General features: G+C 45.8%; 1 protein-coding gene across 1 annotated transcript in view; it reads right to left on the bottom strand.

The window, feature by feature from the left end:
- The window catches only part of LAMA1 (laminin subunit alpha 1), a 132,193-nt gene that overhangs the window by 54,207 nt on the left and 63,469 nt on the right, over window positions 1-14,517 (bottom strand). The window contains exons 23-35 of the mRNA XM_060118355.1: window positions 14,054-14,234; window positions 13,285-13,421; window positions 12,345-12,581; window positions 11,202-11,345; window positions 10,522-10,701; window positions 9,430-9,615; window positions 8,756-8,883; window positions 7,764-7,884; window positions 6,269-6,406; window positions 4,061-4,182; window positions 1,709-1,795; window positions 1,210-1,403; window positions 158-300 (exon numbers count right to left, since the gene is read on the bottom strand). Coding sequence (XP_059974338.1) covers window positions 158-300; window positions 1,210-1,403; window positions 1,709-1,795; window positions 4,061-4,182; window positions 6,269-6,406; window positions 7,764-7,884; window positions 8,756-8,883; window positions 9,430-9,615; window positions 10,522-10,701; window positions 11,202-11,345; window positions 12,345-12,581; window positions 13,285-13,421; window positions 14,054-14,234 — 1,998 coding nt within the window. The remainder of the gene's footprint in view (window positions 1-157; window positions 301-1,209; window positions 1,404-1,708; window positions 1,796-4,060; window positions 4,183-6,268; window positions 6,407-7,763; window positions 7,885-8,755; window positions 8,884-9,429; window positions 9,616-10,521; window positions 10,702-11,201; window positions 11,346-12,344; window positions 12,582-13,284; window positions 13,422-14,053; window positions 14,235-14,517) is intronic.

The raw sequence follows: 14,517 nt of genomic DNA, 5'->3' as shown, positions 1-14,517 counted from the left end.
GGAAGAAGCCCTGGCACCTACCAGCGCTGGACACTGGGACTGAGGCTCCTGCACCAATGGGGAGCGTGGACAGAGAAAATGACCCCTACCATTCAGGCCGACTCTTCACCTCCCCATGACACATGTTTCTACCTATCTCTGTATTCCTAGTACCTACCCGGAGATATTTCGTTGTATTTTCCAGGTTTGACAAAATCCTATACGGGACAGGGACGATGCCGGAGAGGTTCACAGAGAGGATGGCGTCACCCACATGGTCCATGTCATTCAGCAGCAGGCCTACACATTCATCGTCACAGGCTGCAGGGTAGAGGAAGTTCAAGTTAAAGCAAAGCGGCCGGCACGTTTTCCCGCGTGTGCGCGCGGCATCCTGTAATAACAACATCTACAGTGCTTCCGAGGACTCATCCCATCTCATCCTTACGGCAACTGTGCCTCAGGAAGCAAGCAGGTCCCGAGCCCGTTCTCAGATGACGACACCCAGACACAGGTCACATTAGTGACTCCCCAGGGCCACACAGAAACGCTGCTCCAACCTTTACAGCACGTTTGCCCATCTTTGACTTGGAGCAACGGCCATGAATTCCAAGTGCCTGTCCTGTCAGGGCCTGGTCTGTGATTTCCTCAGATAGTTTGCAGACACCTTCAGCAAGTACAAATGAAGGGGAGTGGAGAAAGTAACGGATGTGTCTTGCTAATGACAAACACACCAAGAAAAGCAAGAGAGCTCTGCACTGCCATGATCCTGACCTTGCTTCCTCCCTACCTTCCCCGCGAACCACTGAGGAGACACCCCAAGGTCACTACCTCATGTACTTGCTATTCAAATAAATCAGAACTGGCGAAAAAAAAATTCCACAAGAGCTGAGGCCATACGTGACATTTGGTGACACAAATGAGCGGCCACAAAGGTGTCCTCTCTGCTCTGATGACCCTTGGCTCCACTAGAGGGAACATTAACCAGCTGAACTATGAAGCTGGCATTGCTGAGCTGCCGATAGTGCCGGAGAGATAAATGCTGTTATCCTAGAACCTTCTCCTCGGCTCCAAATGCACTTCACCAAGTTCAGTTCGGCAGGTGCAAAGGAATCTATGATTAGTTAAAATAAAGTAGGACTTTCTCTATCCTGCCGACGCCACTGGGCACGGTACCGGGAAACCACCTGAGAGGAGAAACCATCTTTTGTCCTCGAGAGGAGGGATACCCACACACACAGTCGCTCTCCACCAGAATGTGCCTTGGTTCACAGTCCTCACAGCGGAGCCCCGTGGCCCCCGGCCTGCAGACGCACTGCCCAGACCCGCGGTCACAGTCACCGTGGACAGAGCGGTGCGGGCTGCAGTCACACCTCTGGCAGGTGCCACCCGGCATCTGAGGGTTCCCACGGTAGCCCAAGGAGCACCTACAGAAGGAGACACGTGGGACAGACAGGAGGGTCAACACCAGTGAGTAAATACACGGAGCAGCTTCCCAAGGACAGTAATCACTTCTGCCACATGAAGTACAGAGAACACAGGCCCACTCACCTTTTTCTGCATTTTATTTCCTGAGAGGAGGATGAGATGGTCACAAGGAAGTGCATTTACCTATCTTGATGCCCCGGGGGGGTTCGTTTTGCATTATCAATTGCGCACATCCAAACTGATAAGGGCTCCCGATCACTTTCATGAATATGTCCTATGCGTATAAAAGGGGCAGGTGACATACCTTTCACAATATTGTCCTTCGTAGCCCGGGAAGCAGGCATCACAGCGGAAATCGTGATCACCTTCCAAGACACAAGTGGGACTAAAACTGGAAGAAAAGAATTTTTTTTGAATTTTCAGATACACAACTTCAAATCTTTCTTAGGGTACTTATTCATTACTCTTAGGGTACATGATACTGTTCTAAAAAATAAGTGATTACACTGGACAATTGGACAAGTGTTTTAGAGCTTATACTCTTTGGGGCAAAAAAAAAAAAAGGAAAATAAACACGTAATCGATACAAGCGGCTGCATCTCTTGTATCTAGAAGATACTCACAGATGCCTGTCCAGTGACAACCATGTGAGTGCTGAGGGGATGCAGCCCGATTTACACAAGACAACGAATTAGTCACCAAACAAGAAAGCTTCCCAGGTGAAAAGGGGCTTGTTCTGAGATGTACGTGAACTATCTGACTTATTAGATGAAAAGGTGGCTGGAGGGAGCTGCACGTGAGCAAACATGCGGAACAGCAGGGAGAAGGGAGCTGGACCAGCGCTGGGGATACACCTGACTGCAGTGAGAGGCAAGAGGGAACAGCAGGGGAAAGAAGCGGATAGAGGGCGGGATCTCAGGATAACTGGACCTAGAGGTGGGGAGTCGGGCGATGGGCTACAGCAGCAAAAGGACAGAGCATCAAACACTGGATAATCCACTCAGACGCTGCTCCCCTCCTCGGGGACTTCAGCTTCTGGCGTGTTCCTTCTTCTCAATAACCTCTGCCTCCACATTTTAAATCACCAACCAGAGGCTCAGCTGGGTACCTGCAAACCACTAAAAAAACAGCTGGGGTATCTGGCCGGTAAGAGAAGCTCCCAGCATGAGTGACAGGGCTGCTATGAGCCCTGCTTCACTTCTGACCTTTTTCCCGCCTTAAACACTAAAGGGACAGACTTCAGTGAGAACACAAAATATGTAGAAAACAAAGCATGTCTTTCGGGGCCTCTCAGACGCACAGCACATACGGAACGTTCACACTCTCACCGTCTCTTCCTGATAGTGTACTAATTTATTAGTGTGTGTGTGTGTGTGTGTGTGTAGGGGGTGTGCTGTGGGGATGGTGTGGACTTTCTGAAACTGAAGAAGTAAAATACACAAACAGTGTAGAACTGTGCAAAGTAGAAGTGTAAAACACCCATCCAGACATTTCTCTGGGCACGTATAGCTATGGAGCTGTGGATATGGACATACATACGGATATGAATGTTTTCCAAAATGGCATCACATCATATGCTCAGTTTCATAATTCTATTGGCCATTTCTCCAATTCTGTACATATAGATAATGCCTTATTCTTTTCTCAGTGTTGGTATAATATTTCACTCTAGGTATGTACCACAATACACTCTAGGTATTTAATCAATCCCGTGTAGGTAGATATTTTAGTGCCCCCCTCCAATTTCTTGTGAGTACAAGCAATGCCCATCTTTTACACATATGCAAGTATTCATATAGCTTAGATTACATGAGTGAAATTGATGATTCAAACTTTATATACAGGTTTTATACAAAAAATAGCAGTAGCAATAAATTTTAGGATGCTTGATAGTTTACAGGAGAAGTTTACACAGCACCTCTCATTAGGTATTCACTGTCAAGTGACACTTACTTGGAGACAATAAAAGATAGAAGATTAGAACATTAAAAGGAAAACTTCATTTTAGTATACCAAAAGTTGGTATTTGATCTATACATGTTCAATGCCTTGTCAAATATTCTAAGCAATAATGAAATGTTATTTATGAATTACAATCTTCATTGAAACCAAAGAGGACCCACGGATACTCCAATTCCCGCCTAAAATCTCTGGTTCTTTTATGTGTTCAGGTAACTCTATACAAGCATCATGAGTACGAGGTAGAACCTGGCCCCAATTTCCTTACCATGCAGCATTTCTGCACTTCATCAGACATCAGCATGTATAAATTCTAACCCCATTCCCTTGCATTAAACAGGAACTGAATTCTTCATATCATTATTCATAAAATTAATAACAATTCATCTCTAGGCACACTGGTTCCATAGGTTGGAGGCTAAAATTAGTCTTCAATAAAACAAAACCTGAAAGTCCTTTCTTTAATGGGTTCCATTCTAACACTCAAAGCTAACACACAGATACTTTGCTTTTGAAAAGATTCTCTTCAAATGCTGGAAGAATGAACACTTTTTCTTAAAATTAGCCTTTCTCGACACACGCAGAGTATTCATTAAGACAGATCACGCGGAGACCCTGGAAAGTGAAGCTGAGAGTGGAAGCAGCCCGCCTTCAGCAGTGGGTGGTGCAGGCGTGCCAGTGCACCTGCAGGGCTCACCTGGCAGGGAGGCCATGAGGACAGGTGCAGAGAGAGCAGTCTCTGGCCGAGCCGGTCACCTTCCCGTAGTACCCGGGGGCGCACACATCGCAGTGGTCTCCGGCGGTGTTGTGGCTGCAGTTCTGGGGCCCCATGTTTCAAAAGGAGAGGAAAACAATGGGAAACTGTTAGAACTCATTCTCATCTGGCAATAGCCCAGCACTACCACGTTTCATATCAATTGACATTTTCTTATTCTCAAGGAAGGGTGAGCATTTTTCTTCATATTTTTAAAATCCTGGACACATTGGCAGCTCTGTGGCCTTCGTTCATTATAAGATTGCATTCATCAGACACAACCTAGAAATTCTGATACATTCTTCTTATAGAAAATATACCCAGTGCGGCCAGCTTTCAGAGCCTTAAAATATGGATCTAAAATGTACAGGGACCCAAACAGCGATATGAAGCACACTGATTCGTGCCTAGTTGGTGTTCAGTGATCACACTGGGGGGTTGAGAGGGCAGAAGTGAATGGATAGATGATTCAAGAAATCGACGGTGGGGCTTCCCTGGTGGCGCAGTGGTTGAGAGTCCGCCTGCCGATGCAGGGGACACGGGTTCGTGCCCCGGTCTGGGAAGATCCCACATGCCGCGGAGTGGCTGGGCCCATGAGCCATGGCCGCTGAGCCTGCGCGTCCGGAGCCTGTGCTCCGCAACGGGAGAGGCCACAACAGTGAGAGGCCCACGTACCGCAATTAAAAAAAAAAAAAAAAAAAAAAAGAAATCGACTGTGGGTTAAGTGGGCTGTGTTCTTTCCTGGGTATAAATTGACAGGTCAGCCGCTGACCTGAGAACTTTGTTCTGGTAGGTCAGGAAAGGTAGGGGAATCATTTAATGTCCTAGGAGTACCTAATCTTGTCAAAGTGGTTAGCTGCACCAAGGAAAGATGCAGCATGTAAGAACCAATTAACTTCTCAAAATATCCGTGTGACTTTTGTCCCCGTGATTGGCCAAGGGACCTTCTTAGCTAATTACATCTCACCTGAAGTTGCCTGAATCAATTCTCCTTAAATCCTTAAATGAGATTTTCTCATTTTCTGTATTAGGACTTTACTTCTGCCTGGAGCGTGAGCTGATTAGAATGAATAAATTTTTTAACAGTGTTGCAGCTATCTGCATCTTCATGAAGTCCATTTTACCTTGAATGACTGGAATAATTCTTTAATTCCAGATATAGAATGAAGTCAGCCAGGGTGAACACATATCTTTTTAACTGAGGAGAACCACGCAGTGCTTCAGCTTCTAAATTCACCTGGGCACTGCTATGGTTTAACAGTTTTCCCAGTGGAGATTGCCTTTAAATTCCACATATGTAAGATGTTTCCAAACAGAAGAAGAAGATGGATCTGGTGTGGGAACCCTGGTTCCTGTGTTTAGGCCACAGCCAAGATCTCTAAGGCTTTGGTGTGTCTTTCTTGGTGGGGAGCTCATTTTCCTTCAGTGAGTTATTTTGCCTGAAGCAGGTTAGTCTTGGCACAATTTAGACAAGGAACCAATGTTCCCACATGAGCTATCAGCAAGAATGAGGTTTCATGAGTAGGGAAAGAATATAGGGTTATTCTATGTTATCAATAAGGTCTCGTCGGCTTAAGGAAAACCCTGGATGCAAGAGTTTGTCCTCAGGAACACAAGACTTCTGTCTGGATCACTTGGTCCTTTGCAGTGGTCAGAACTCTCCTTGTGTCCCTGACGGCCTAGGGGTAGGTGGCCAGGAAACAAATGCACACTAAGACATCCAGGGCAACATGGAGTTTTTAACAAATGCCAGGAGAGGGCATCACTTTACACAGAGAAACACATTTTCAACTTCGCCATTAACTCATTTTGAAACCTCCAAGTGACCCTTCAAATTCTATGACAGAAAGTTCTCATGTACTTTGACTACAACCACCAGTACGGCAAGTAAAAACAAGAGACACTTGACTAATTCCCAACGGATGTCCATAAACAGATTCAAGGAAGAAAAATTTATAAGAGAATTTCCACCAACAATATCAGACCACTTAGCTAGACTTTTCTGAAGGAAATATATGTATATCTTACATTTAGCTAAATTTAAACTCTCCCTAAATCAAGAAGCTTGTATGACCTCGAACTGGAAATGTAGACGCTCAGGGCCTGCTCTAATTCTAAGCATCAGGCAAGGACCCAAACAAACCAGCATACCAGACACTTCCCCGTTTCAGGGTCACAGGTGTCACTGTGTTTGTTGCAATTGCAAGGTACACAGGGAGCCAGCAGAGGGCGCGGTCTCCTGCCATCGCCTTCTGGAAGCTTCCCTCTGTGGTAACCAGGTGCGCAGTCCTGAGGGAATGCAAAAGCAAAGGAAATGAAAAAGAAACCTGATTAACAAATGCGCAAAGGACTTGAATACACACTTCTCCAGAAAAGAAACACAAATGACTAAACAAGCACATGAAAAGATGCTCAGTAACACTAATCATCATGGAAATGCAAATCAAATACCAGCTCACACGCATTAGGATGGCTAGTATCAAAAAAACAAAAAAACAAAAAAAACCCAGAAGATAACATGTTGGCAAGGGTATGGATAGACAGGAAGCCTTGTGCTTTGATGGTGGGAATTAGAAAGGTGTGGCACTGTGGAGCAGTATGGTGGTTCATCAAAAAGTTGAAAACAGAGTTACCGTGTGATCCAGCAATTGTACTTCTGGGTATAAACCCCAAGAACTGAAAGCAGGGTCTTGGAGAGATACTGGTACACCCATGTTTGTAGCAGCATTAGTCACAATAGCCAAAGGCGACAGCAACCCAAGTGTCCACTGATGAATGGATGGATAAACACAATGTGGTCCATCCATCCAATGGACTATTATTCAGCTTTAAGAAGGAAGCAAGGAACTTCCCTGGTGGCGCAGTGGTTAAGAATCCGCCTGCTAATGCAGGGGGACATGGGTTTGAGCCCTGGTCTGGGAAGATCCCACATGCCACTGAGCAACTAAACCCGTGAGCCACAACTACTGAGCCTGTGCTCTAGAGCCTGTGTGCCACAACTACTGAAGCCTGCATGCCTAGAGCCTGTGTTCCGCAACAAGAGAGGCCACCGCAATGAGAAGCCCACACACCGCAATGAAGAGTAGCCCCCGCTCACCACAACTAGAGAAAGCCCGCGTGCAGCAATGAAGATCCAACGCAGCCAAAAATTAATTAATTAATTAAAAAAAAAAAAAGAAAAAAACGAAGGAAGCAAATTCTGACACATGCTACAACATGGATCCATTTTTAGGGCATCATGCTAAGTGAAATAAGCCAGTCACAAAAAGACAAATACGGCATGATTCCACTTACATGAGGGACCTACAGTAGTAGATTCATAGAGATAGAAAGTAGAAGGGTGAGACTGGGGGAGGGCCTAGGGGGGTTAGTGTTTACTGGGTACAGAGTTTCCGTTTTACCAGATGAAGAATTCTGGAGATTGGTTGTACAGCAGTGTGAGTGTACTTAACGCTATTGAGCTGTACACCTGAGAAATGGTCAAGATGGTGAAGTTTTATGTTTATGCCTATTTTACCACAAGTAATTTTTAAAAGGCAAAAATGACGTCATAGAGACACACAGTTCTCTTCATCACTCGGAGCTGCTGTAACAAGCATATTTCAACCCCAAACCAGGAAACGGAGTTTAACCACAGTCTCCCTACCTGACATGAGAGTCCAGCTGTGCCAGGAGGACAGCGACACTTCTCTAAAAGGGATGCCACCTCCCTCGTGGGGTGCGACTCTTCAGCCTTTCTGCCAACCTCCATAGAAATATTTGAGATTCTGTGAAACCGTTGGGTTAAGAAATGTGAGAGGAGACACTAATATTTACAAAGACACTTTCTTGAGACAGTACGTTACAGGATAACGTTGGCACATATATGAAACCAGAGCCTTCCGGCCAGTTTGAGAGTAGTTCCTACTCACAGCTGTAAAGGAACTGGGTAAAAACACACTAAAAGCACATGAGTCACTATACAGGGAAGGTCCGCAGCCAAAATTTTAGAACTTCAATATAATGTTAGAGAAAGTACACCTCAAAGAATCCGAAGTACTAGTTTGGCCATAACCTAGGTGGCCTTCTTTATGGGATTAGTACTACATGAGCAGGGGACAGCATTCTTGATGCATTGTGACAGAGAAATGGGCATTGCAGTTTAAGGGCAGAAAAGAGCAGAACTGTTTTGTTGTTTACATAGAAGATATCACCATTATGTACTTACATGTTATATCCACATTAATACAGGAGATGGATAATTTATGTCACTTTTCACATATTTCATAATAATATTAACATTTAATAAGGTTTTGGTGAGGGACAGAAATATATATGATATTAAAGATAGGAGGGGGGCTTCCCTAGTGGCGCAGTGGTTGAGAGTCCGCCTGCCGATGCAGGGGACATGGGTTCGTGCCCCGGTCCGGGAAGATCCCACGTGCCATGGAGCGGCTGGGCCCGTGAGCCGTGGCTGCTGAGCCTGCGCGTCCGGAGCCTGTGCTCCACAACGGGAGAGGCCACAACAGTGAGAGGCCCGCGTACAGCAAAAAAAAAAAAAAAAAAGATAGGAGGTAATGGGGGTAAAGTGAATCAAATCCCTTCAGTTTGCTTTCAAATAAGGAAAATATTGTGAAACTTCTAGAAGTTTCCAAGTACCTGCTTTGCTGTAATCCTTGGCCATAAGATGCTTTGATGAGGATGTACTCAATGTTGCTAAGAACAGACATAAAATCTGAGCGTGTGACAGGTTCTTCAGAGACAGAGTTAAAGTATTTCCAAAAATTCTGTGGACGAGAAGCACATTGAATTAAATTCAGGGTACAGATGTTCAGAGGCATATGAACTTAATTCCTTCAGAAATTTCTCCAGCAGTGAGCCCAGTTCTAAGTGACACGGAGCTTAAGTGAGGAAGCTCTCGTGTCACCTCCCAGGGATGGCAGCCGCACCATCTCATTTATCGATGGCCTCACATCACCTCTGGCAGTGCTAGCCACGCAGAGGACAGTCAGTAAACATCTGCTGGAGGGAGGAATCCACACTTTCCAAATTCAAGGGCAGCCAAAGACTCCAGACCATCATATCCATACAGGTTGAAACTTGTGTACCACGATAAAGGATTTAAGATGCAATTTGCACTAAATTAACATAAGCCTAATATACATTTCTTGAGAATGTGAAATTTGAATCTTTGTAGAAGTTCTGCTAAACCCACTGGAATTTTGCCCCAAAGCCTTCTTCTTCACTCTCTATTACAGCAGCTTCATGATTTCATTGCATGCAGAGCAGAGTTCCCAGCCCGAGGGGCCTGTGTGAAAACAGTGCTCCGTCACCTCTCTCATCCCCACTTCCTGCTCTTGTCTCAGTCCGTTCTTGGGGGCGGGCGCGTCCACATAGATGACTTGCTTTCTGGTCCGGCCTCCTTTGATGAGCACCTGAGGCTCCAGGTTGGAGGTGCCGATCCCACTGGAAGAATAGAAGGCCACGCTGTACCGTAGTTTGCTGCCGTAGGCCATGAGCTGTCGAAGAGTACAGTGTTGTTTACTTCTCTGGCATAGCACTGGTTTAAAATTATTTTATCATAAGCCTGCTGCCATTTGAAAGAAATCTTGTGTCTTAAAAATACATCACATGGGTGGAATACGTTGTCTGGTATGAATTTCCTTCTAATTCTACTTAATTATGGATCGTTCAATTGACCCAGGCTATCGTTCCTAAGTAAGCGATCCTTCAAAAGTTTTAAAAATCGCATCATGAAGGTGTGATCGGCTGTAAAAAGCTGTACTTATGTATTGTATACAGGTTGATGGGTTTGGGGATAAGTATACACCCATGGGACCACCATGACCAAAGCCACAGCCACAGCCATCACCTCCCAATGTTTCCTCTTGATGATACTAACAAAGGTAAGCTCCAAAGTAACAAAACAGTCATTGTAATTACTTTCAAGCTCCTTTGAATTAAAAATTATGTATAGCCATCAGAGCACATATTTTCAAGTTTTAAAAATCAGGCTGAATTCATATACAGACTGCTATATTTATATAAACAAAGATGCGTATGATGCCTTCAAGTCTCTGTCACCCCTGCCCCAAAAGGAGTGCCAATTTCTTGAGAAGACCCTCTCGGGCCATAGCTCCCAAGCTTGCATTGAGCCTCTATTAGTAAAAACAATAAATGTTTGTCGAATGACTGCTTTAAGAAGAAAAAGAATATGTTTTGAACTTTAAAAGACTTTCAAAATTAATGGAGAAATTTAAAGAGCCATTCATCTGGGGGATTTTTACAAGTGTTAACCTTTTCCATCCCCAGTTAGAAGAGGAGATTCATAACGACTCCAGTTAGCAATAGGCCAACCCAGGCCACTGTGATTTCAAAGTGCACCCAGGAAATGTGGATGGCTGGAGGCTGGGTGCACGTCTCACCTGGTCTCCCTGAAACTGCCCGGGCAGCCGCCAGTAAAACGGCTCTGTGGGGACATGCCGCCTGACAGTCATGGCATCCAGGAGGACATCAGGGGCCTGGTAATACACCCCCTCGGTCGTACCCTTGAGGTTACCCTGAGAAACCACACGCAGAAGAGGCTGATCTGAGCCCAGCGTTACCTAGTCACGGAGGGGAGGACAAAGCCACTTTAGAATGTGAATTGACATCACACCTTTGACCGTCAGATTCTTCCACTGTTTCAGACGAGACAGCTTCATTATTAAAACAGCAGTAAGAAAGACTTTTCTTTTCAATTTAAACACCTGGATTAAAATGAACTGAAAGTGCCTTTAAACCACTGCATTTAGGGTCAAACTCTTCCTATACTGGGCCAGGTTCAATTACATGAAGGAGGCTGCTGAGACTTTACTCTTCACTCCGACTAAGGCTGCAGACAGATTAGCACAGAGCAACACTGATGCCCAGGTTCCTGTTCTATTTACTTCCTGGACAGCAGAAGCAGACCTCTGATTCCCGACTAACCCAAATCAGCTTCCTAGAATTCCTGATGCAGTAAGAGCAAAGTTTAATGTAAGTACTTGGCTGCCTTTCCCACCCTCACCCAACTCCCAAGGGTAGAGGGTTGCGAACAGAACGTCGATCTGCGTGTGTAACCCACCGGCACCCTCACGTAGCCCTCGGCCTCTGAGCAGAGCTGTGACAGCCCAAAGCAGAAGCACGGGGTGCACCCCCGAGGGTCCGCCTCGTCCAGACCAAAGGTGCCAGCTCGACACTCACTGCATTGAGGGCCAATGACATTTTCCTAAAGGGGACAAAGTGACAGACTCATTTTTACCTGAAAAAAAGAGACACGGTTTATGAACAAACAGAAATGGGAAAAAAACACAAAAATCACTTTGGATGAACAAACATGGCTAACTAGCTGCTCCTCAGGCTGGTTCCTTAACCTCTCTGAGCATCAGTTCTCTCAGACTCAGTGATTCCCCAACTCAGCTGATCATCAGAATCGTCTTGGAAGCTTTTGGAAAATGCATATTCCCCGGTGAGTCTCCAGGAGTGGGCCCGGATCCTCTTGGAGGTCCCAGGTGACCAGTCAGGTGGAGAGCCACGGGCCAGATATTATTAGGGCAGGTCCTCCTGTGCTGACCATCCGTGGTGAGAACTGCTACCACAGATGTGATGAACCAAGCACACGTCCACTGATGTTCCCGTTACCCCGCAGCCACATGAGTTTCCCCTTCCTCCTCCCCCACCGCTAATCAACCAGGATTCCATCTCTCAGACCCTGGGAAAGGAACAGAGAAGATGGCCAAGGACCTTCTAATAACAAAGCACAACGGGAAGACGAAAGGAAATACACGGACTTAAGTATGATGTTGAAATCTAACCTCCTGGGAAAATAATAAACACACATGTCCTCTAGTCTGGCCAGCACGCAAAGGAGAATAATTACTTACCAGGTATAGAATCACAAAACTTCCTGAAGCCCTGTGTTATCTATTTTACCTGTATATTCAAGACAGATAGGCTACTCAGACAACTGAAACACATGATAGAAAACTCAGCGTGTTTTTCAAATCAGTCCCATCATCTGACACTTGTAATTAACAGTACAAATTCCTTCTAAAGAATCATCCATCATTCCAGAAGAGCATACACAGGATTTAAACCCAGACCCAGAAGGTGGTGCAAACTCATTATGAGAAGCGTCTAAAACCCAAGTGCTTATTTAAATAGTTAAAGCCCCGAAGTCAGAATGGCGAGTGGGAGGGAGGGAGGAAGTGGAATCGGGCGCCAGTACCTTGCAAGAGCAGGTTCCGGTCTCCGGGGCACAGCTGCAGAGACCCTGCTCCTGGCCACAGGTGTCGGCCAGTGTCCCTCTCAGGTCGCAGTCACAGGCCACACAGTCCGGAAAGTCTCTGTACCCCAGGGAGCACTGGTGGCAGGTCTGTCCACCAAATGCAGGCTTACATTGGCAATGGCCAGTGAGCACATCACACTGATGACTGGCTGACCCCACGCTGCTGCAATTGCAGGCCTGCACGAAAAATACTGAATAAATAAAAAGGCAGCTTTCATATTTTCATAATGTACACATATGGGGATTACAGGAAAACACTAAACGTGGGGAGATTATACAAACAAATGGATCGCTCTCACTATTGCCATATGGACTCACTTTGCCACAAGCCATCAAGAGGCCAGGACTTATGCTGCTGGACGTTAGTGAACCTTTGTGACACATGCAGGCCGGGCCACAACCGTGGCCTGAAATTCAATCTACTTAATAGGTCAAAGCAGTCCAGCAAAATGATTTTAGAAGTCCAGTAACGCTCCCTCTGTTTTCAAAATGTAAAGTCTAAGTTTAACCGACAAAAGTGACATAGAGAAACAGAACCGTTGAAGATCGGACATACCTCCCCCACCCCCAATAAAGTGATTTAGGTCTTTCTCCTGGAAGATAGCATATATTGCAGAATATATTTAAAGGGCACCAAAATAAATTTTTGATCTTCTAACCAGCAATTCCACAGCTAGACTCTTGAAGAAAACTTAGAATATTGTATTTTAAGGATGCTGCTTCTTCCACTTTGATTCCTACAATCGGTCCTGAGTTTTGAATAGAAACCATCAAGCTATTCAACAGGTTAAAATCAAGCGAATAGATAAAAGAAGAAGAATGAAACCTGACACAGCAAAGTAATTCTCAGTTGAGAAAATGGGCAGGTGACAGTGCACACCTGGCATCCGAGCTCCAGGTCGTGGCCCCAGTGTCCGTCCGCACACCCCTCGCACGCCGCACCCTGAGTATGAGGCGGGCAGACACACTCCCCTGACTCTGGGTCACAGGTGTTCTGAGTGTGAGCGCAGTCACAGGCTACAACAGAGACACAGGGTGTTGTTACAGATCAGGACCGTCGGGGTCAACCGAAGGGGTCAGAGTTGATGCTGCAAGTTATTTCCCTTGTGTTAAATAATCTCAATCACTCTTCTAGCTCCTGAAAGAAAACTCGTGATCCCCAGCACCCCGCCGTGTCTCACGGGAGGTGAATGCCCCTCCTTGTGGAGAGTTGCTCCTGGCTGAGAGATAATAAGGGCACAGTGGGAGAAATAGAGAAAAGACCGGGAAAGGCCTCCACAGGTGGGGAGAACAGAGAGTTAACACTTACCGAGCACTTGTTTGCCAATCGCCACGCTAAGGACTTTAAGTACAACCTTGACGGTAACTCCTGGATGGACGGAATAATCGACTTCTCTATTTTACAGATGAGGAGACCGAAGCTAAGTAAAGTTAAGTAATTAGTCTAAGCTCACACAGTTAGTACAGCCTGACCAAGGCTTGTGGACTTACCCAGAATAGGGATCAGGAACTAGAAAAAAGGTATGAAATCCTACATGTTCAGAAAAATGAATGTAAAGGAACTTAGAATTAGACAGAAGTCAAAGGAGAGCTCAAAGGAAAGTCTGGGAATTACAATAAAGTCTCAGACACTGAATTCAGGAGCTTACGTGTACAGCCACCGTCCTGGTAGGCATGGAAGCCGCGGGCACACCTGTCACACCTCTCCCCGGCTACACCTGGGACACAGCGACACTGGCCTTCCTCTGTGCAGTCGTCCGACAGGGAGCCCGACGCACTGCAGTTACAGGGCAGGCACCCGAGCCCCGTGTCCAACCCGTAGTAGCCGTGCTGTTTCACGGGGGCAGAGCCACGGAAGACAAAATACATTTTAGTAAGTGGCTAGTATCTACCAGAACATTTCCCAAATCAACAACTGCACGTGTCATTGATTCACAAAGTGTTCTTGACATCATTCCACTGCTCTGTAAACCGAATACATACTCTCCAGATAGGGCCGCATAGCACTCACCAGCCATGTTGCAGGAACCTGCTCTTTCTGGTGGTCGGGATTCCATTTCATTTGAACCAGTTAAGGCATCATTTATAGACATTAACACTGACACACACGTTC

Source organism: Mesoplodon densirostris, chromosome 15, assembly GCF_025265405.1.
Source record: "Mesoplodon densirostris isolate mMesDen1 chromosome 15, mMesDen1 primary haplotype, whole genome shotgun sequence".
NCBI classification, from domain to species: Eukaryota; Metazoa; Chordata; class Mammalia; order Artiodactyla; family Ziphiidae; genus Mesoplodon; species Mesoplodon densirostris.
The sequence above is the reverse complement of the archived record's forward strand: the minus strand, read 5'-3'. Positions and strand labels throughout refer to the sequence as shown.